Raw genomic sequence first — 23,726 nt, 5'->3', positions numbered from 1 at the left:
AAAGGTTTCAAGATCTTCATCTACTCTCTCAGTTTGTCCATCTGTCTGGGGATGATATGCCGAAGAAAAATTCAACTTAATGTTTAAAGATGGACAAAGCGACCTCCAAAACTTGGCTATAAACTGTGTTTCCTGATCAGAGATGATATCTCGAGGAAGGGCATGCAACTTAAAGATCTCAGAAATGAACAATTTGGCTAGTGAAGGGGCTGATGGTAATCTAGTTAATGGAATGCAATGCGCCATTTTCGAAAATCGATCCAGTATTACCCAAATGGTATTCCGCCCTTTTGATGGAAGTAAATCGGTCACAAAATCCTTTGAGATATGAGTCCATGGTTGTTTGGATATAGATAATGGATGTAACAAACCTGGAGGAGAACCCCTTGGATTCTTATGTTGGGCACATTTAGGACATGCTGCTATAAACTCTTGAACATCGGCTTTGAGACGTGGCCACCAGTAAGACTGTTGAATAAATGTAAGAGTCTTTAGTATCCCAGGATGACCCATGATAGATGAAGAGTGAGCCCAAGTAAGTAGTCATTTTCGAAGGTTTGAGGCAACAAAGGTTTTGCCAGGCGGAGGAACTGGGGCCAGAGAAGTTTGAGTCGTTAGAAAGGACGTAGGACTCACAATGGCTTGATTCGTGTCAGATGAATTGAAAGACCGAAAAAGGGCATCTGCTTTTTTGTTTTGAGACCATGGATGATAGGTGATCTTAAAACTAAATCGGGTGAAGGAAAGAGCCCATCGAGCTTGTCGTGGATACAAACACTGAGCCGACTGCAGATAAAGAAGATTCTTATGATCAGTATATACTGTAATGGGGTGTTGTGCTCCCTCTAAAAGGAATCTCCACTCCTCAAACGCCAATTTGATGGCAAGTACAGATGGGTCCATGGTTATTTTAGCTAGTTTGCTGTGCCTAGGCACAACATGATTTATTAACATAAACCCTTCATCTATTGTTCTCAGCTGCAATACAATACAGAGAACAATACAGCAGGGGATTAAGTCATTACAGCAGGGGATTAAGTCCGACTGCCCAGTCTCAGTTAATCCTATTAAAAGTCAAGATAAACATGGACCCATCTGTAATTCCTGCTCCCCAATTGCATAATTACGTTCAGCTGGTAGGAATTTATGGGAGAAATATCTGCAGGGATGGACTTTTTTATCTTCAAAGACTTGTGACAACACAGCTCCCACTGCCTCCATAGATGTGTCTACCTCCACTAGAAAGGAACGGTTCAAATCTGGCTGTCGAAGAATGGGGGCCGACACAAAGGCTTGCTTTAAATTGGAGAAGGCTTTGATTGCTTCAGAAGACCAGCTGTAGGATTTGCTCCCTTGCGAGTCAGGGCTGTGATGGGAGCGGCCAACGTAGAGTAATTCTTAATGAATTTCCTATAAAATTAGCAAAGCTAAGGAATCGCTGAATCCCCTTGAGACTTGTAGGAGTGGACCAGTCTCAGATAGCTTGTACCTTTACAGGATCCATACATAGCTCTGGTCCGGAAATAATGTAACCAAGGAACGGTATAGAAGATACTTCAAATGTACACTTCTCCAACTTGCAATATAGTCGATTTTTCCTCAGGCGGGTCAGTACCTCTTTAACTTGGTGATGGTGAGACTTCAGATCCTGGGAGAATATTAAGATATCATCCAAGTAACACTTGTAGAGAAGATCTCGAAAAAGTTCGTTCACATAGCTTTGGAATGCTGCAGGAGAATTACAAAGACCAAAAGGCATTACAAGGTATTCGTAATGCCCATCCTGGGTATTAAAGGCAGTCTTCCATTCGTCCCCCTACAAGGATGCGGATTCAATTGTAGGCTACACTAATTTTGTAAACACAGTAGCTCCCTTAACCCGGTCAAAATAATTCTGGAATTAACGGAAATGGGTACTTGTTCTTCACAGTGATCTCATTAAGTCCTCGATCATCTATGCATGGTTGTAAACCACCGTCTTTCTTCTTAACAAAGAAGAAATCGGCTCGGCAGGTGAGGAAGATGGTCTAATAAATCCTTTGGTTAAATTCTCTTTTATATAATCAGACATAGCTTGAGTCTCTGGGATGGACAGCGGATAAATTCACCCCCTAGGAGGTGTTTTGCCCGGCACCAAAATGATTGGGCAGTCCCATTCATGATGAGGGGGTAATGAGTCTGCCGCTTGTTTACTGAAGACATCCACAAAAGATTGAAAGACTGAAGGTAACTCGGGAAGACTGACTGACCGGAGGGTTATAAATTATAATTGAAGCTAAACAGTCCTTGGTACAAGAAAATTTTTTCCATGGTTTGCCAGTTGAATTGTGGATTATGTTTCTGCAGCCAAGGTAATCCGAGTATCACATCATGAGAGGTTTTGAGAATCACAAGGAAGGAAATATATTCGGAATGGAGCACACCAACTTTCATCTTGAGACATACGGTTCGATGAGTAATTATGCCGCCTGGAATTCGACTTCCATCCACTGCTGTAACAGCAACTGCTACTTCCAGAGGCACGGTTTGAACTTTAGATCGTATGACAAAGGCTGAGGTGATGAAGTTCTCAGCTGCACCGGAATCTAGGAGAGCTGAAACTTTAACTGTAGAACTCGGAGCTTCTAAACGAATAGTTGGCCCTTCCCCGGAATGTGATTCCAAGGTAACTCCTAGCTTAACCTCTCTTGAATTAGCTAGGAGCAAGAGTTTCCTGGCCGGAGTTTGGAAGACTTAATGAAATGTCTGGAGGACCCACAGTACATGCAGAGGTTACCCTGTCGACTACGAATTTGTTCCTCCTCCGTAAGGCGAGGGCGACCGATCTGCATAGGCTCTTCTGTCGTTACAGGCGACTGAGATGAAAAAGAATCTTGTTGAGGTCTGGGACAATAGCGCGGACTAGATCGCTCTGCTTTGGATTTCTCTAAACATCGCTCTCTGTAGCGCAGATCAAGTTTATTACAGATGGAAATTAATTCATCCAGCTTAGTTGGCACATCATGAATGGTTAAATCATCCTTGATTCATTCTGAGAGTCCATTCCAAAATGCTGTGACCAGGGCCTCCTCATTCCAGTTTAACTCTGAAGACAACGTGCGAAACTGAATAATATATTGACTAACAGGACGTAAACCTTGACGTAGATGGAGAATCTCCAAAGATGCAGAGGTGGTTCTACCCGGTTCATCGAAGATTGTCCGGAAGGATGATACGAACTCTTTATAATTAGAGAGAATAGGATCTCACCTCTCCCACAGTGGCGACGCCCACTCCAAGGCCTGACCGGTCAGGAGGGCAATAATATATGCGATCTTAGAATGGGCTGATGGAAAACTAGCAGACAACGGATCGAAATGGATCTCGCATTGGTTCAGAAATCCTCTGCAAAGCTTTGGGGTTCCGTCAAACTTACTTGGCGAAGATTACTGCAGACGAGACATAGGCACTGTCACTGGAGAAACCGTTGCAGAGGCCGGGACAACCGGAGCTGGAATCTGTACTTGTGTTGTCTTTATAGCTGTATGAAGAACCTCCAAACGACCTGCCATAGTTTGTATAAACTGAACTATTTGTGTCTGTATGGACTCCTGATTTTCCAGTCGGGAGAGGATGTTTTCCGTCGCACCGCCTCCTGCGATTTGGTCACCCGACGGATCCATGTGGCCAGTGCCTACTGTCAGGGCCGAGTGTTTTTGTGAATCCGTTAACCCTGGACCAATCAAAGGTGCAGGTGCTGGTGTATGATGAAAGCAGGGAGGATGAAGAAACTTCCATTTCATATATTTATTAAAGGCAACAATTCCAGTAAGAAGTTAAATGACAATTATTAGTCACCATATATATACAGACGTATTGCAATGAATGGTATAATGATAGGCAGGAACAGACTTAAAGATGCATTGAAGAAATGTTCATACAACTGAGTTTAAACAGGCTTGTGAAGAATTGTCCAAATGAAGCAATGACTGGTGCCAAACTGTAAGGAGTGTTAACCATACTTGCCTACCTGACCCTCTCCATGAGGGAGAAAATGCTCTGGTCCTGGACTTTCCTGGTAATGTATGATTGCCATCACCTGTGGTGAAACACCTTTCTTATCAATTAACTAGCTCACCACAGGTGATGGCAATCATACATTGCCAGGAAAGTCCAGGAATAGAGCATTTTCTCCCTCATGGAGAGGGTTAGGTAGGCAAGTATGGTGTTAACTGGATTTTGTAGACATAAATGAATAACTGTAGCGACTTGTACTGAAGCTTAAAGGTTAAACTGGAAGGCTGTGAAGAATTGTCCTTGATTGCAGCAACAATGAAAATACAGTACTGAATAGATTACTTGCAAATTGTGAAGATAACACTTGAAGCACTGTGAAACTGCAGCAGACAACAATGGTGAAGAATTAGTTAAAATGAGAGCTGATTAAATGAGCACCTGAGTTTAGTAGAATCTTCCAAAGGCTGTCTGATTGAAGCAGGCAGACAGGGTAACCTCTCACAAGACTCTGGAAATCCACTTGTTGCTACTGGGAGAGCGATTGACTGACAGCACAGCAGGGAGCTGGTGGATCTTTTGCAGTGAAGGCTGCAGGCAGACCTCTGGGAGCGGAGGAGATATCTGGACCACTGGAATCACACAGAAAACCACGGAGAGAGCACAGAGCTAGGGTACAGAGCTTCTACAACAAGGCACTTGCTCAGAGTAACATAATCCCAGCCTACTTAAAAGTATTACAAGCACGGGATTGGCCAACACTTACCCACAGGTGTTTCACAAGTGCTCACAGGTGCTCATTTGGTCTCCAACATGGCCGCCTCCTATACTGCAGACACACAGCGGTGCCTTTGGCCATTTGGTCAAAGGCACCAGAACCTGCATCACCTCTGCTGTTGACCACGCCGCGTCCCCACACAGCTGCACAGCCCTGTGAGCAACCGCCCCAGCAACGGACGGACCCCAGAACCCGCAGAGGTGAGCGATCGGTTCCTGACACCATGTTGTTACTTTCTCACTCCACAGAAGTCATTCTGTTACAACTATAATTGTTATTATGTAAAGGGTCATTTAGTGGAAGCATTGTCTTGAACTTGCTGCCAAAACCACTGTCCCATATCTTGCACATATCCTGGTATCTATTTATCTTGTTAATAGCATTTCCAATATAAAGTCATCATACTAATCTCATCTACATTTTCTGTACTCTCATTGATGAATCAATAAATCCCTTTACTTATGGCAGTTTTTCAACTGGTAGGACCTCATTTATTGCTTAACACCAAAAGCAGATCCATCCTGCTCATCTTTAAAAAATCTTTTTTTTCATGAACTCTCATCAATGAATCAGGAGATACGCTTACTGAAATATCAGTGACCTACTACCGTACTGCATATGCCCAACCTCGTCCGATCTTAGAAGTTATACAGTGTAGGGCCAAGCCAGTACCTGATGGGAGACCACCAGGGAATACCTGGTGTAGTAGGTCAGGGTCAATGGAAACACTCCAGTCTAACGTTGACAGCAGATTCACCTTTTACTCTTTTCCCTCTTAATCCATTTTTTGGCAATAAGCAACAAGATCCCACACGTTACACCTAGTGAAATTGGCCTAATTTTCCATAAGTTTGCACAAACATCTCTGTATATTATTTCTATATACTAAAAAATGTTTTCTCTTAATCAGGTTGCACTAGGCGATCCATCCGCAAAAATTACTAAAAGGATGCATGTGCATGCAGAGTACCCATCCTGAGAGCCCGCCCTGCGCATGCGCCCACATTTTCTGCAGGTGCCCGCAGAAAATGCAAACACCTCTGCCTGTCAATTATGTACCTTATGAAATAAGGTACATGAAGCTCTCCGGAAATCTTACTCTCGTTATAAACAATGGGCTGATAGGAAAAGGAAAATACTAGCAAGTCTTAAGATTGGGGATCAAGTTTGGCTTTCTACCAGAAATTTATTCTTATGTGTTACTTCTCTGAAGTTTTCACCTTGATTCATCCTTCCTTTTCCACTTGTGGAAATGATAAATCTCGTGGCATACCGACCTCAAGTTTCCACCGTATTTTCCTTATTCCATATGTCTCTGCCTAAATCTTTGGTTCTAAATCGGTTTAGGGAAATTCTTCCTCGACCGAAGGTACTTACTGAAAGAGCAGTTGAGTTTGAAATCATGAAAATACTAGACTCTCATGTCCGTTATGGACATCTACAGTTTCTTTTTTACTGGAAGGGTCATGGACCTGAAGAACGGTCTTGGGAAAATTCCTCTGATGTCCATGCACCCATTTAGGTTTGGAAATTCCATGCTAATAATACTGGGAAGGTCAAAGAGTGTCTTGAGATCCCCCTCAAGAGGGGGATAATGTCACAGTCAAGCCTGGGGATAATGGGGGGTTGGTGAAACTTACCCATCTGGACGCTGTGGCATGGTCCCATTAGTGGAGGTACAGGCTACTGGCAGCAGGCAATGTGTGCGGGCAGGCCTGCATGGGTCCATGGAGCTTCTCTGTCTGGAGGCAGGCTGGACTTTGATCTGGATGCTGGGTGCTGCCATCTTAGATTTTCTTCCACAGGCCTGTATAGCCAATCTGGGTTCAGGATGGGTCAGCTGACCCAGGAAGCCAGTAGGTAAAAACCAGGAAGCTGGAGTGCTAGAAACTGTCTGTGCAATGTTTCACACAGTTACGCTGTGTTCTTCTGATTTCTGTGCTCCGTAACCGTACCTGTACAGCATCCAGTGTTTGGCTATATCTGCAGTTTGGGTCTCGCTAGTTCCTTTCATGCAACAGCTGCCTAACTTGCTTCTTATAGCTTGTGAGAGTCAGAGAACTATCCGTGGTTTATCCCGCCATTTTGCTGTAGTCTCCTCAGTTACCAAACCTGCCAGGGGACCCAGCCGGTACCAGATCACGGTGAAACAGATTCCCGGGAATCCTTTCTTTCAGGCTGAGGTCTTCCACGGAAGCCAAATTCCTTTTATCTGACAAGTTCTGTATCTTCAGTTTAATAAACCCATGAGAAGAGCTGCTTGTCTGCTATTTAAAGAATCTCAGCTATTGTTGCGAAGAAGCAGGTGATCTTCAGTAGGAGTTCCATCACTTGATGGTCTTCAGGCTATGACCCCTGTACATCCGGGGTTGAGACTCATAGAACAGCGCACAGCAGGTCTTCTTGCCTGTAAGAGATGCTTTTCCCATAAAACTTGATGCATCTACCGTTACTGGGATGCTCACCAGGACTTACGCCACTGGTGGTAGTATGAGCTCAACCCCAAAGTGACCTGAATCAAAGCCGGCTGGAACAGGTACTCTAAGATAACTAAGTGGGCTACGAGAACTGACAGCGAGAAGGTAAGGCTAACTATGGTTAGATAACTGAAACTGACATACAGTGGGGAGTTAGGACTGACAGGTCTGGGAGAGGTGAAACTAAAGAAGGTTAACACAAGTAATACCCCTAACAGGGGATAAACCCCAGACTGGGAGGAATAAAATAATGGCGGGTAACTAGAACCAGGGCCGGTTCTAGACCTTGTGGTGCCCCCTCCCAACAGGTAAAACAGGGTTAGTGCGCATCGTAGGCGCGCGCCAAAAAATAGGGGCATGGCTTGATGGAGAAGGGGCATGGTCACAATTATACCCCCTGTAGAGTTGAGCCCCCTGTAGCTGTGCCCCCATTAGCTGCACCTCCAGTAGTTTTGCGCCCTGTAGCTGTGCCCCCAGTAGTTTTGCCTCCAGCAGCTGTGCCCCCAGTAGTTTTGACCCAGTACTGTGCCCCATAAGTTGTGCCCCTTTTATTAATGCCCCTAGTAGCGCCGCTTACCCAAAAAAGAAAAAAGAAAGAAAGAAAATACCAGCCACGCTCCTGCTTCCCGACCGCTGCTGTCCTCCGATCTATGGGAGAGACGTCTCTCCCATAGCACCGCACAGACACTAGAGGTCAGTTATGACCTCTAGCATCTATTGCCGCTTCCACAATAACACGCGGTGCGCCTGACATCATTGCGCACTGCACGGCACCAGTAGCGGATCTTGCCATGGCATCGGCACCCTCATGACAGTGGCGCCCCAGGCAAAAAGCCTGCTTGCCCATGGCAAGATCCGCCACTGACTAGAACCTAACTAAAACAATTTGCAAAGGCTGAAATTATTATGATTAGCTAGGTGATGAAATGGAAGGCTGGTACGGAGTTGAATCTGGAGACTGGAGCAGACTCTAACCAAACGTGCTGAACGAACTGTAACTGGAGACTGGGACACAGTGATAACGGCTCCCGCAGCAACCAGGGTCTATGACCAGCAGAGAGCAATGAGCAGAGTGGGAACATAAAGGACAGCCCCAGCACAGACCAGCCCTTCCTTAATGACAAACTAAATGCAGCTGACCCACTGCACGTCCACAGCCCTCCTGCCAGCGTCCCTGGTTGCTAGGCAGAGCGGAAGTTCGGGGCAGCGTCTGGTCACCTAGTAACCAGATGCCAGAGCCGCACACCGCAAGTTGTAAGAGCGACACCAGCCTTCTGTATCAGAAACGGATCCCCAATCCACACCTTGACACTTTCCATGCGCTCATTCAGAAGTGGTGCAATCTGCCTTAAATGGCCATTCCATTAGACCACACACTAAACGATGTTTGGTTCCTGGCATGACTGCTCATCCTTCTTTTAACAGATCTGGGGGTTTATTTACTGAAGTCCCGATTTTGTCCGATTTTTTATTTTTTTTCTAAGTGTCAACACGGGAATTGACTAAGTTAAAAACTCGGCAGTGTTTGGGCTATTCGTAATGGTTTTCATGGCAGAGGGCAGAAATACGAATGAATACACCATCGGTCAAACGTGGAATTTACTATTCATTCGTATTTTGGTGTTTGTCCCTGAATGTTCAATTGCGGTTGTATTTTTTTGCTAATCGTAAAAAAAGCAGCAAAAAAAAAATAGACCTGCTTTTTCCTGGCGTGTTTGGATAGTCATGCACGGATCAGTGATATCCATGCATGCTTATCTGTGGGAATGGGTCTGTTTAGGTGAAAACATTTTAAAACAAATTGCGTGGGGTCCCCCCTCCTAAGCATAACCAGCCTCGGGCTCTTTGAGCCAGTCCTGGTTGTAAAAATACAGGTGGGAAATTGTGTAGGGTCCCTCCATATTTAAACAACCAATACCGGGCTCTGCGTCCAGTCCTGGTTCAAAAAATACTGGGGACAAAAGACGTAGGGGTCCCCCGGTTAACCGCAAAGTTAATTGGGGTCACCCACAAGAGTGACCCCAATTAACTTTGCGGTTAACCGCAGACCGCAAAGTTCCCATCATTGGTTATAATGGAGCTGCGCTACGCTACATTGTAACCAGTGCGCTCCTCCTGATGGGCTGTGCGCTCCTGCACTGTCAATCACGAGAGTGCCATGACGTGGCGCTCCCTGATTGGGTGGTGGGACCTTCACTGACAGAAGTCACGGGGGGTCCCGCCAGTCGGGGAAAGGGGTTCCATGTGAATATAATTTAGTACATATTCCTAGCATTGCTCATTATATGCCATGGTCTGTGTGGGCCAACATACTGTATGTTATTTTTCTGAAACCATTTTGGACCATGGCGTAGGGAGAAATGTCGTCAGTCATATAGAACCCACAGGTGAATTGTTAGCGACTAGTGTGTATGTTGTAAACGATGAGCGATGCGCAGCCCCGTGGATCGTTAATGACCCTCAGTCTCTGCCATGCATGCAGCTCAATTTGGAATCATCGTCCAAAGCTGGATGCTCCGGTCAGCCGTGGCATGACGCCACTGCAATATCGCTAGCATGTATACTGCAATATCGCACAGTTTGTACGCCCACTGTCGGTCGGCCCGGCCCAGGAGGGGAACACACTAGGCGATGTCGCTCACCTGTGACACCGCTCTTTTTATCAACTGCTTAAGAGTTTGGTCAAAGCATTCGACCAAGCCGGCAGTCTGTGGGTGGTAAACCGAATTGGTATTTCTATCTACCTTTAGCAGACAACACAGATCTTTCATTAATTTAGACCCAAAAGGGGACCTTTTTTGGTATTCCCAGGCAGGTATACAGCATCAATAACTTCCGGGCAATAGTGCCGGACTTAATGTTCTATAATTGAATGGCCTCTGGGTACCTTGTGGCATAATCAACCACCAAAAATATATACTGATGTCCAGGACCAGATTTTTCCACTAGCCATATCAGATCCATACTAATTCATTCAAAGGCATGGCAATGATAGGCAGGGGAACCAAGGGCGCCCTAAATTCTTGCCGGTGTGCAATCTTCTGGCACACTGGGCATTCCTGACAATACTTCTTTACTGCAGCCTGGACGTTGCTGAATATGCTGGAGAGTTTTCTCCTCTCCCCTATGGCCATCCCATAGTTGCATGTGTGCCACCCCCAATAACAACTTCTTGTGTTTCCAGTGGAACGAATAACTGGTCTCACCTTTTAACCTGCAGAGATGTTACACGATACAACAAACCATTTTTAAAATAACATATGGTACACCTTCTGGTGGGAAAGCAGTAACCACTTTACCATTAATCATTACCACATTTCAAAAGGCATTAATCTGATTATCATCCTGTTGGTCTCAGCCAAAGTCCTGTATAGACACTTGCTCCCCAATTGGGAACGACTGGGCCTCAGCCTCTGTCTCCTCCTGCAGTTCACTGGCCAAGGAAGTGTTCACGGTCAACATGCCCTGGTAACCCATGGTCCCAGGGCCGGAGCAAGGTTTCTCGGCACCCTAGGCAAAATATATGCCTACTGCCCCTTCCCTCTACACGACCTTCAGGTGAAAGGCATGCTGCTGCTCTGCCCCACCCCCAGTCTGTTGCATGGCTGCTCTCTTCTCTCCATCTCCCCAGTCTGTGTGTGCCTGCTGCTCCCACCAAACTCCCCCCCCTCTTTTAAATGTCTGCTGTTCTATCCCCCCACAAACTGTGTGCGTGCTGCCGCTCGTCCCTCCAGAATGCGTGGATGCCTGCTGCTCATCTCCAACCCCAATCCCCATCCCCAGACTGCTGCTTTTCCCCTCTTTCATTATCAAATGCAGAGAGTGCACAGTGCAGCCACCTTACCTACAGCAGAGTTGGGAATGAGTAGTCTGTGAACGAGCCTGGAATGAAAAGCAGCGCTGCATGTCACCCCCAGCCAGGACTCCAGGAGCTGTCAAAGTTACTGCCTGTGCTGAAATACGGGAGCTTGGCAGTCCTGGCTACTGTAAGATACGAGTGCCGGGGGGATTGCGGCGGCTGTGTAAGGTAGAACCATGCTACCTTTTTCAGGCAGCTGTAGCAGGCCGCCCCCTCAGGTTCCAGCACCCCTAGGCAGCTGCCTAAAGCTGCCTAGTGGAAGCTTCGGCCCTGCATGGCCCCACGCCTCGTATGATGCCTCAGCTACAGACCGTTTGCTGACGTCCTGCAGTAATGGGAAATCATAACCCAGGATTAGTGGATACAGTGGTCTGAATGTCACTGCGGCTACTACCTTGAACAGCTGGCCTTTTATTTTTAGGGTTAGGTGTACACATGGGCACTCCTCAACATCCCCATGTATACACAGCACCTTGACAAAGGATAAGACCTGATCAGCCCCCAGAGGAACCACATTATCAGAGATGATGGTGAGTTCACTGCTGTTATCAACCAATGGCCAGATCTCCCAGAGTTCTAGCTGTACCAACATATGGAAGAGGGTGGTGCCGGAGAAATGTTCCCCACTGCCATGCTGATCACAAGTAGAGTTATAATCCATCAGTTCACCCTGCTTTGGGCACATGATCGGGCTTGCCGTAATTAAAATACACCATAGGAGGCAGGGTTTTTGCCTTAGCAACAGGAACCTAGGTTCTGGGCTTCAGTGCTGGCTACCACCCTTGCTCAGCTTGGGTTAATTTTCCAAAGGTAAGGTATCGCTTAATTACTACTGTAAACTCATTCAACATTTGGGGGTCAGCCTGCAGGGCCACTGCTGCACCAGTCGGTCTAAGACTCACATGGCATGGTCCAGATCAACCATCTCTAATTTTGCTGTACAGAGTTTTTATCTGGCTGCAACCATGCTTTACTCAACTTGGCAATTTGGCTATCTGAACCCTTGGAGGCTCATTTGAGTCTAGCCGCCAGTCATGAAACTCTTGGGCTTTGCTGGCGCATGCCACCTTTATTCTGTTGAGTATAGACTTTTTAAGGTCAGGGTAAGATTCTGATTTAACAAAAAGGGAAAAAGGGATTGGACTTAAGTGGCGCACAAGAAATTATTGAATACATAAAATGTAACTTTTATTATGTTATTGTTAAAAAGCCTATAACTGTGAAATATTAAAAACCAACATACAATGACAGACAAAGTGTAACATTAATTGTTAAAAAATGCACACTGTTCCCAGAGTGTCGTGTATTGCCACAATATTAATTTGTTAGGTACTATGACCTTATCTAGTGCTATTGTGTGTGATGCCTATAATGGATAGAATATCAATAAAGTTTATTTGCACATCCTGTATGCGTATTATGCTTCTTGTAACAGTAATCTTCTGAACCAAGTTATAAGCAGATTGTTGTAGATCTGCCTCAGTGGGAGGATTTTCAATCAATGTGCAGTTAGTACACTTTGATAACGTATGGGGGCACTAATATCTGACCAGTATTGTTCTGCCCTATGTGTCCCTCAATTAAGATGACATGCATAAGTGAAGGTGATTTGAAAAAATCTGTTCTTACTCACATATGTCCCTCTGGTGCATTTGAATGCTTATTAGTTATAACTCGTGTTATGATTAGTATATGTCTGCTTGGGTACAATAAGCCCGCAATAAACCACACACTGGTTAGTATATAATTGCAACCAATAAGTAATATGCTGTGATTGATTAATATTTGTCACATTTATATACTTTGATTGCCATACATCAGATCTTAGGGATGTTATAAAGAGCCCACTGTATTTGCATTATGATTATATATGCTGGTAATTTAATTAAGAATATTCCTTCAACACAAGAATACAATCTGTGTGTAAATTTATTATAAACACTTGGTTACAAACGTAACAAGAATATTGCCAGTGTATTTCTCAATCCACTAGTCCTCTCATCAAGCATTTACACATTTATTTTCTGTATAACTTTAAACATTGAAAACATTTGGATGCAATGTGCTGTCTTTATTATTTCCTCTATCTTGTAATAATCGTTTGGATCAGCAACAATTTGCACCTGACTATGTTTTCAAGTTTATAATTGATTTAATTCATCATGCACAGCTGTGGATGATTGGAAATTAAGTATCATGTGAGAGAACACACTGGCAGTGTACATTGATTGTTGATACTTTGTAACTTTTAGTATCAATCACGTGACTGCCAACAGTTAAGTACTGGATACAGTCAGCAGGAGGCTCACATCCAGCCAGATAGAGCCACACCATATATCATGTTGTGGACTAAGGCTGCGGTACATTGCTAGGCTGTACTTCAATTATCGGTGTACATATCCTGCCTTGAATTCTATCTATGTCTCTCCAACTGCTAGGGTGCAACAACTTTCTTTAACTAGGCACTAACACACATTACTATACACGTTTTAACTGACACTCTGGTACAGTGTGAACCGCCGACGCACGTTTCACAGATAGTTTTTAAGATTCTGCCTCAGATACAGCCAAATCAACATAAACTTTCTGTGGCTACCCTGTAAGACAGGCAGCCAGTCTGGCAGCCCATTCCTGCTATGTCAGTTTCAATCGTGTAGCACTGCATTCAAAAGTGCATAGAAACACCTCAATATCACCAGCTGGAGTAAGTTTCTGTAATAACTCACGCTCCTGCCCATTCCTTTAATATTTCAGTCAACTCATCATTTAACAATTGAATCTGACTGTTGACCCTGAATCAAAGCCTTCTGTCCCCGCACCTGTGTTTACTGGCTGAGAGGTAGATCAGACAGGGATTTCAATATTTCTTCCATGTTGCACTGCTCTTTTACTCTGTGCTCATATTTTGGAGGCTTAATCAGGTGTGCCAGTGTTAACACAAAATCAATATAACACCAACTGTGTATATTATCTCACACTGACACTCCCATAAACAAACACATTTAATAATTCTTCTGGCTTCGAAGCCTGATGCACTATAACCACCTTGCACAAGCTGTGAAAGGAAAAAAACCTGCTGTATTACTTATCTGTATACTTCAGGTTCCTTTTGCTGTTCAGTAGCATCCAGCAATGTTTGTCCCTTTTCAGGCACCACATGTGACAAGGATCACATACACTGGATAAAGTACAAGCTGTTCTTTTATTCAGGTGGACAGCATCAGGTAAACTTCCAACAGCAAATTTTTCACAGCATGTCAGTTCACGGGTTATAGCAAGCAGTTCAAAATTCACAGACACAGTGGTAATATATCCATATGGCTTCCTAGTGTAAACCCCATATCCCCATAGGTAGGGGGTTTACACTAGGAAGCCTATCGTCTGGCCAGCTGGTCCAGCATCAGAGTCAATGACATACTGATTAAAACACATTTAAAAAACAGCAGACAAGGTGAATTGATTAGCCCAGCTGTGGTGTACAAGAGGCTCATCTAAATCCTGGACTGGATCCTTCAGTCCTGCTGCTGGTGCTCTAAACCTGGGAAATCCTGATGTTCCACTTTAACCTTTACCAGAATGCACCACATTCAAGGGATATGAGTTAGACATGTCTGGAAATCTGAGTGGTATTGAGGGGTTGCCTCTCACCTGAATTGCCCACATTCCAGTGGGATGTACTATCTGTATTTGCTGAAGTACAGTGTCTTCTTCCAGTAAAAGATGCTGTTACACCAGGAATGTGCCTGTCATGTGGTCTTATTTTCCCAACCCTGTTACATTGGATAAGCATCATTACCAGGATTGGAAAAAAGAAAAGAAAAAAAAGAAGACTTTTTTTTAGTTTAAACCAATTTTTTTTGGCATTAATGTTTTAATGAAAACATATTTAAATCCTGTTTGTTATAATACTGTGAAACATTGCTATTTATTAGAAACCTTGATCATCCATATTTTAATGCTTTCTAACATTAACAATCCAAAGTTATTAGGCTTTGATATGATTTATTTGAAATCTTTCAATAAAACCAATTTTAGACTAAATATAAGTAATACATGCAAAAGTACTTTTCAGAGAAAAGCAAAACACAAATAAAAGAAGGAGTTAAGCATTAGCACTGGTTATGTCACTGGCATTAAACATTTTCAATAAAAACACTAGTTTAGATGCCTTTTCAGTTTCCATTCTGTTTCGAAGCTTCAAATGATCTAAACCAAAAGAAGAAAAAATTCTTTCTACACTAGCTGGAGATGATTGAGCAGTCAGAAGTTGGGGGAGAAGCTTGATGTTAGGCAGATTTAGCACCTCTCTTATCTGATTCACCTCCCTATATCTTTGTTGTCGTGTATGATTTACTGCATTGGTACAGCTTACTTAGATGAAGACCACAAACAACAAGAATGTGGAATAATACTAGGGATTCCCTTACAATAGGCTTTTTTTTTAAGAAGTCACGGTGTTGTGCCTGTAGTCATAGCATATTAAAAAGAGTGTTTTAAAAAAAACAAAAAACATTTGGTTTAAACCAAGGTGGTTTAAACCAGCCAACCCAGATACTACTGGAGGCATTATGTATAAGGGGCACTATTACTGGGGGCATTATGTGTATAAGCAGTGCTACTAATGGGGACATTATGTATAAGTGGCACAACTACTGGGGGCATTTTGTGTATACGCAGCACTACTACTGTGGGCGATATGTGTATAAGCGGCACTACTGTGGCTGTTATGTGTATAATCAGCACTACTACTGGGGGCATTATGTGTATAAGCGGAACTACTACTATTGTCATTTTGTATAAGTGGCACAACTACTGGGATTATTATATGTATAAGCAGCACTACTAGTGGGGGGCAAACTGTGTATAAGTCACACTTCTGTGAGCATTATGTGTATAAGCGGCACCACTACTATGAACATTATCTGTATAAAGGGTGCTACTACTGGGGGGCATTATGTGTATAAGTGGCACTACTACTGAGGACATTATGTGTATAAGTGGCACTACTACTGAGGGTATTATGTGTAAGGGACACTACTACTGTGGGCATTATGTGTATAAGAGGCACTTCTGTGGGCATTATGTGTATAAGTGGCACTACTACAATGAGCATTATCTGTATAAGGGGTGCTACTACTGGGGGCATTATGTGTATAAGCATCACTACTACTGGGGCATTGTGTGTATAGGTGGCACTACTACTGGGGGGCATTATGTGTATAAGTGGCACAACTACTGTGGGCAATATGAGTATAAGCGGCACTACTGTGGACATAAGTGGCACTACTACTGTGGACATTATGTGTATAAGCAGCACTACTACTGAGGGCATTATGTGCAAGGGACACTACTACTGTGGGCATTATGTGTATAAGAGGCAATTCTGTGGGCATTATGTGTATAAGTGGCACTACTACTATAAGCATTATCTGTATAAGGGGTGCTACTACTGGGGGCATTATGTGTATAAGCATCACTACTACTGAGGGCATTATGTGTATAAGTGGCACTACTACTGGGGGCATTATGTGTAAGGGGCACTACTACGTATAAGCTGCACTACTACTAGGGGCATTATGTGTATAAGCGGCTTTACTACTATTGGCATTATGTATAAGCGGCACTACTACTGGGGGCATTACGTATATAAGTGGAACTACTACATGCAGGGTAATGTGAATAAGATTGTGCTACTGGGTGGCGTAATTTGAAATACTGTGTGGCCACACCCTTTCCTTGTAACACCAAACACCTTTTGTGGTTCATGCCTATACCTTTGTATAGTATGGGAGGGCACAAATGTATAATTTGCAGGGGGGCGCCGAACACCCTAGCACTGGTCCTCACCTAGAAAATAGCATATATAAAGAAAAATGGGTTTCTTTATGCAGATTGCCAGTCCATATGCAGGGCCATAGCAAGGAGAAAATGTTCCTTTGCTGGCCCTGCCCCCTGAACTTATAATGTCACAATGAGGGAGCAAGGAAAATCTGAGCGCCTTAAGCATATAAATTATGTTTTGGGGTCCACTGCATGGAGCTTGCTGCTAGGGGCAGGTACAAGTTTAGCACTTGGAGCATCCTAAATATATTCTGGGTGGCTCTGTACTGACCTGCCACTGGGAGCAAGCTCAAACTGAGCACCCAGAGCGTCCTAAGAAAGCTTGAGGCAGAAGCTTTCTAGACTGTAAGGCTCTCTGAATGTCAAATACAGCTGCCACAGGGCAGCAAAAGTGTCATCCTCTAGGCTGTGGGTGGCAGCACCACTCACCCACGTCAGTTCCAACCTCATCTAGGACAAATGTCTATTCTATTTACATGTAGTATAACCCTAACACAAGAGGTGCGGGTCAGAACATAGATTGTGATTTCAAATAGAGACAAATGTTTTAAACTGCTCTCTTGTCAAAGCAAGATGTGATAAGTGCATACTAAGCAATATGTGAAAAGTATTGCTGCTACAGCTAACCAGGTTGTTATCAGCAAGTATTATTTATTAACAGTATGCAGCCTGTTCTGTTGCGCTATTCATCCAGTACTTGGGCAACTTTGCAGAAAGCCTATATAACTAAGCCCAAAAATTGTATTACTGTAATGTACACTATAAAAAAGAACTGATGTTACTGTCCAGAACCATCATATAATCCTCTTACTGAGACATGTACACTAGCAATTTTAGCAGCTTTTATTAATTCATTACATTGTGCTACTCTCAAACCTTTCTGAAACAGGTTCCCGTTGAGGTTACATCAGCCTTGTACTTTGTATAAGACCTACTAAGTGCTTTAAATCTAATGATTGCTTTGTAAATTAAAATGTACTGTTCTCTTAAATATTTACAATAAATTATTTGAAGACAGAAAATGTATGAGTAATATCAGAGGGTTATTGGTATACACACAAGCAGGGCTGTTTCTAGACAGTTTGGCTCCCAGTGCAAGCATCAAAAAAATGCCCCCCATAGACATTCAAAAAAGGGTGTGTGTGTCCCATGGACATTCTCTATGCGCCCCCACCCCATAGACATAACAAAACCCTATTTTGCACTACCTCCGGTGAGGGCACATGGCCTCACAAAAATGGGCGTGGTCTCACTAAAATAGGTGTGGCCTCGCAGGAAAAGACTACCTTACACCTCAGTTTTTGACCCTGCAACAGCAGACTTTGGCTACCATATGAAGCCACACACAGTAATGCTCATTGCACCATATTATGCCATACACCGCAATGCCCATGATACATTATGCTCTGCAGTAAAGCTTCATGCGCTGGGTGTCACGCTCGTTGCCAGGGGTTTCATGCGCTGGATGTCATGCTTGTTGCCAGGGGTTTCACATGCTGGGTGTCATGTTCGTTGCCATGGGTTTCACGTGCTGGGCATCATGCCCTTTGCCAGGGGTTTCATGCGCTGGGTGCCATGCACGTTGATAGGGGTTTCATGCGCTGTGATCCAAGCTTGTTGCCACAGGGGAATGCTCGTTGCCAAGGGAAATGCTTGTTGCCAAGGGGGTGAAAGTATATTCGCTGGCGTGCACCACTACGCCAGCATAGATTTCTCTCTCCCTCTCCTCCCTCTTCCCTAGTACTACTTCACTCAGGGGGTAGAGTTTCACGGAATAATGCGGTTGCGTCGTGATGTCACAATGCAACTGCGTCATTCCATGAAACTCCATCACCCCCCCCTCCCCCGAGCGAGTACTAGGGAAGAGGGAGGAGGGAGATCAGGATAGGGGAAACAAAGTGCCGCGGCAGGCACCCCATGCAATCGTACAGCTCACCCGCTGCAAGAAACGGCACTGCACACAAGTTTCAGTATAATTATCTTTTACTTTGGTCTTACTCCTAATGTTGCACTAAGAGAAAGTAATTTATCAATTTTGTTCTATGGAAATATGCTAAATTGTCTGTATGACAAATAAAATTTGTGGTTTCATTTTCGATTTTCTTTCTTTAAAGGTCTTTTGTTTTCAACAGATTCTAAGCAAAATGGGGATGCCAACACAGTAATGTCTGATGAAGACCATGAAAATCCTCCTCCATTTCAACAACTGGAAGAGAAGAAAATTATGCGACGAGCAAATGCCAAAGACAAAAATAAGTCAGGAGCCTCATGCTTTCTACTGAGCGCTGGAGATTTTACTTGTACTGCCGATGGAGGAATAAAGAAAGGTATAAGAGATATGGATATAGAGATGGACTCACAGATACTCCTAGGTCCATCATAAAAAAAATTCCATAGTGATTTTGACCTGGTTGTATATTATCTAAAATAATTTCATAGTCTTCCCATAGAAAACAAATGAAAACTACATGGGTGAGGTGTTGCAATTTGTCTGTTCACCTGTGCGGTAAAATGTTTATTATTAGTATATTTTACCTTTGTCAAATGGTGAATCAAAATAAACTTCATTTTATGTATGAAAATAAAGGAATTGTTGATAAATGTTTAGTTATTTTACTAACAAAATCTTTATTGGTGATTAAAATCAATAATTGCATTAACGTCTGATTTATGCCCTCCCCCTCCCAGAGCAAGGTAACCATCTTAACCAACCATAATGAAATAATAACATGGATGCATGTATAAAGGGAAAGGAGAAGTCAGGTTTATTTATATTTTACCTATTTAAATTGAAACTATTAGATGTTAAACTACTAAAGGAATAAGCAACAAGGGGGAATATGATAGATATAGGGGTCTACAGTATGTAATAAGCCATGGAGAGAGATAAAGTGAATGGAGATAAAGTACCAACAAACCAGCTCCACCACCAGATGCACCAATGTTAAAAATGTGGCCAAACCTCAGAAAATGCCATTTGGGTAGCCTGTAGGCTTCTTTTGCTTGCTCCCCCCCCCCCTCCCGAGAGGTATCCAATCTGATCCCTCCTAACACCCCTGGTGGCGTACGCATCACCTCATATCCCAGGTTATTTTCTTCAACTATATGACTTTAAGATACACCATAATGCTTGCAAAGAGTGATGGGCTGTATCCCAAGCAAAATGCAATGCTTGACGTATCATACCCACAGCCTGTAACATGGCAGTTAGGAACTGATTAGCTGGTACTTTTTGTACTTTATCTCCATTCGCTTAATCTCTCTCCAAGGCTTAGTACATAGACCTCAAAGTCTGGAGTCATAGAAAGAATGGCCGCCTAAGCAATATCACCATCTGCATATATTCAACATCAGACTAGATGGGAGGACATCTGCCATCCCCACACTTAAGTTATCCACCTCCCACTCCAGTGACACAACCAAAACCTTTTATAACCTTTTATAATTCTGCAAAATGGGCAGAATTTTATACCGCCCCAGAGGTTGTTGTAATCAGACCTTGGTCACTATCTTAATGGTGGAGGTACACATACATGTATAAAGAAACCAGTATACTGTAAACAAAATAAAAAAAAATGTGCTGTGGCAAATCAAATTAATGAAGGCTAGATGTTTCCTTACCAACCAGAGTTTTTTTTAAAACATGAATACAATCTCAAAAAGCCATATTTAAGTAAAAAAGGGAATATGTTTTAATTCATTAAGGGGATTGTCAACATATAATATGATTTTTGTTCATACCTGGTTACAGACATTCGGGTATGAAATAGAGATGTGCGACGGGAACTTTTTGTGTTTTTGTTCTAATTCCCCGCTCGTGTTTTGGTTTTGGGTTGGTTTTGCCAAAACCACCCTTTCGTGTTTTGGTTTTGGATCTGGATGATTTTTGAAAAAAACATAAAAATGACTAAAATCAAAAAATTTGGGGGTCATTTTGATCCAACGGTATTAATAACCTCAATAACATTAATTTCCACTCATTTCCAGTCTATTCTGAACACCTCACAATATTGTTTTTAGGCCAAAAGGTTGCGCCGAGGTGGCTATATGACTAAGCTAAGCATCTAGGAGTGGCGCTGCAGTGGCAGACAGGATGGCAGATTAAAAAATAGGCCCCAAACAGCACATCATGCAAAGAAGAAAAAGAATTGCAATGAGGTTGCTGTATGACTAAGCTAAGCGACACATGTGGGCGGCACAAACACCTGACCCATCTAGGAGTGGCACTCAGTGTCAGACAGGATGGCACTTTAAAAAACTAGGCCCCAAACAGCACATCATGCAAAGAAGAAAAAGAATTACAATGAGGTTGCTGTATGACTAAGCTAAGCGACACAAGTGTGCGGCACAAACACCTGGCCCATCTAGAAATGGCACTGCAGTGGCAGACAGGATGGCAGATGTAAAAAAAGCCCCAAACAGCACATCATGCAAAGATGTAAAAGAGGTGCAATGAGGTAGTTGTATGACTAAGCTAAGCAACACAAACAATTGGCCCATCTAGGAGTGGCACTGCAGTGACAGACAGGATGGCACTTAAAAAATACTAGTCCCCAAACAGCACATGATGCAAAGAAGAAAAAGAAGTGCACCAAGGTTGCTGTATGACTAAGCTAAGCGACACAACCACGTGGCCCATCTAGAAATGGCATGCAGTGGCTGAATGTCGAAAGTGGCCTGCAATTTTTTAGTCCACTGACAGCATCTCCTGCACGCCCCTGTCATTTTTCAAAAACTCTGCAATTGGTGGACTTATATGGCAGTACCCCTGGACTAATATAGCAGTACCCCATGACTTATACGGCAGTGTCAGACAGGATGACACTTTAAAAAACCATGCCCCAAACAGCACATGATGCAAAGATGAAAAGGAGGTGCACCGAGGTTGCTGTATGACTAAGCTAAGCGACACAAGTATGCGCACTAACACCTGACCCATCTAGGAGTGGCACTGCAGTGACAGACAGGAGGGCAGATATAAAAAAAAGGCCCCAAACAGCACATCATGCAAAGATGAAAAAGAGGTGCAATGAGGTAGCTGTATGACTAAGCTAAGCGACACAAACAATTGGCCCATCTAGCAGTGGCACTGCAGTGTCAGACAGCAGGGCAGATATAAAAAAAGGCCCCAAACAGCACATCATGCAAAGATGAAAAAGAGGTGCAATTAGGTAGCTGTATGACTAAGCTAAGCCAAGGCCGGATTAACAATGGGGCGGATGGAGCTGCAGCTCCAAGCCCCCCACTGAAAATAGGCCCACAGAGTTCCCTGCAGTGCAGTGCAGCCAGTGCTGACAGGAGAAAAAAACTTTTCTCCTGTCATCACTCAAAAGCAAATGCCTCCCTGTCCCTGCTCCCACCCAGCCAAGGCTCCTCCTATTCCCTTCAGACCACCAGCAGCAGTGCACTCTTCCCCTGTGTTGCCACTTGCCAGCAGCTCAAACACCCGGGTTTTGTTAAGCCCCGACCATGATAAGCCCTGCCCCCTCGGCAGCCTGAACGAAGCTGTGCTTGCTCAGACTGACAAAAACTCTGCTCCAATGCTATCCAAAGCTTTACCTGGCTGCACCATTCCATTCACATAAAGCCTGGAGCCACCGCCCCCCTCCCCCTTCCCATGGGTAACCCGAAGCTCCACCCACAGGCCTGACTAGCCCCGGCCCTTGGAAGTCAGCCATGTGTCTCCTTGCAAAGTGCAGCCTCTCCATACAAAAGCCTTGGAGACCACTGCAGCTGATCTGTAAGTAAAGTCTGCACTGCAGGGCAGACACAGACATATAACAATAAATTATTGGTTTAAGTACTATAGTGTGGCATAATGTGTGTATGGGGCACCGCAACACCAGGGGGGCAGTGTTGATATGAGGGCCCCCTCTCTTAGGTGCCCCCCAAAGGCTTAATCCGGCCCTGCCAGTGACCACTGTATCTCCACAACAGCACACTGCAGTATGCTTGCTGCTGCTGCAGTGACATTACCTGAACCCAGAGAAGGCCACCTGTGCAGTGAAACGGCTCCCTGCAGTGACCACTGACCTAATACAGTGTAGCAGCGGCGCTCCCGCAAACTCCCGATATACCCGGGCTGACTCCCCCCAGAGGTGACTTCTGGCCCAGTGTCCGCTTTACAGTAGAGCTTACTGCTCAGGCAGCCACTGTCAGAAGGAGGATGTCAGTCACTCACTCAACCCTGGCACACCCTGTTGGAGGAATCCCCTGCCAGAAGGCGGATGATGACACTCCTCGACCTTAATCCCAGCTAACCCCGCACTGGAGGCAAGCATTGCAGCCTTGCATGTTCCCCCTTTTATTGATAAGTGCCCCTCAGGTTTGTTGCCCAGAGGCCCCACAAACCTTAAACCGTCCATGAAGGTAGCGCAGTATTGTGGTGTGGGAGGTAGATGTAGTGCGGGAATGTAGTCTGGAGACCAGTGTAATAGTGTGGAGATGTAGTGTGGGGAGTTAGCATAGTGATATACCGCAGGGATGTAGTGTGGAAAGGTAGCATAGTGATATACGGCAGGGATGTAGTGTGGGGAAGTAGCGTAGTGATATACGGCAGGGATGTAGTGTGGGGAAGTAGTGTACTGATATATGGCAGGGATGTAGTGTGGAGAGGCAGCATAGTGATGTACCGCAGGGATGTAGTGTGGGGAAGTAGTGTAGTGATGTACCGCAGGGATGTAGTGTGGGGAGGCAGCATAGTGATATACTGCAGGGATGTAGTGTGGGGAGGTAGCGTAGTGATGTACCGCAGGGATGTAGTGTGGGGAAGTAGTGT

At 44.2% G+C, this 23,726-nt stretch overlaps 1 protein-coding gene across 2 annotated transcripts in view; it reads left to right on the top strand.

Moving 5' to 3' along the window:
* KCNC4 (potassium voltage-gated channel subfamily C member 4) overlaps positions 1–19,529 on the top strand; it is a 366,381-nt gene extending 346,852 nt beyond the window's left edge. Inside the window, exon 3 of one of the 2 annotated variants that reach the window (XM_063955020.1) lies at positions 19,081–19,529. In XM_063955020.1, coding sequence (XP_063811090.1) covers positions 19,081–19,331 — 251 coding nt within the window. In that variant the 3' untranslated portion in view covers positions 19,332–19,529. Of the gene's footprint in view, positions 1–19,062 lie in introns of both variants that reach the window. The other variant, XM_063955019.1, reaches the window with a different exon arrangement.
* The last annotated feature ends 4,197 nt before the right edge of the window (positions 19,530–23,726 follow it).

The sequence above is a fragment of the Pseudophryne corroboree genome, chromosome 2 (genome assembly GCF_028390025.1).
Source record: "Pseudophryne corroboree isolate aPseCor3 chromosome 2, aPseCor3.hap2, whole genome shotgun sequence".
Lineage (NCBI taxonomy): Eukaryota > Metazoa > Chordata > Amphibia > Anura > Myobatrachidae > Pseudophryne > Pseudophryne corroboree.
Note: the sequence above shows the minus strand (reverse complement) of the source record. Positions and strands in the feature narration are given on the sequence as shown.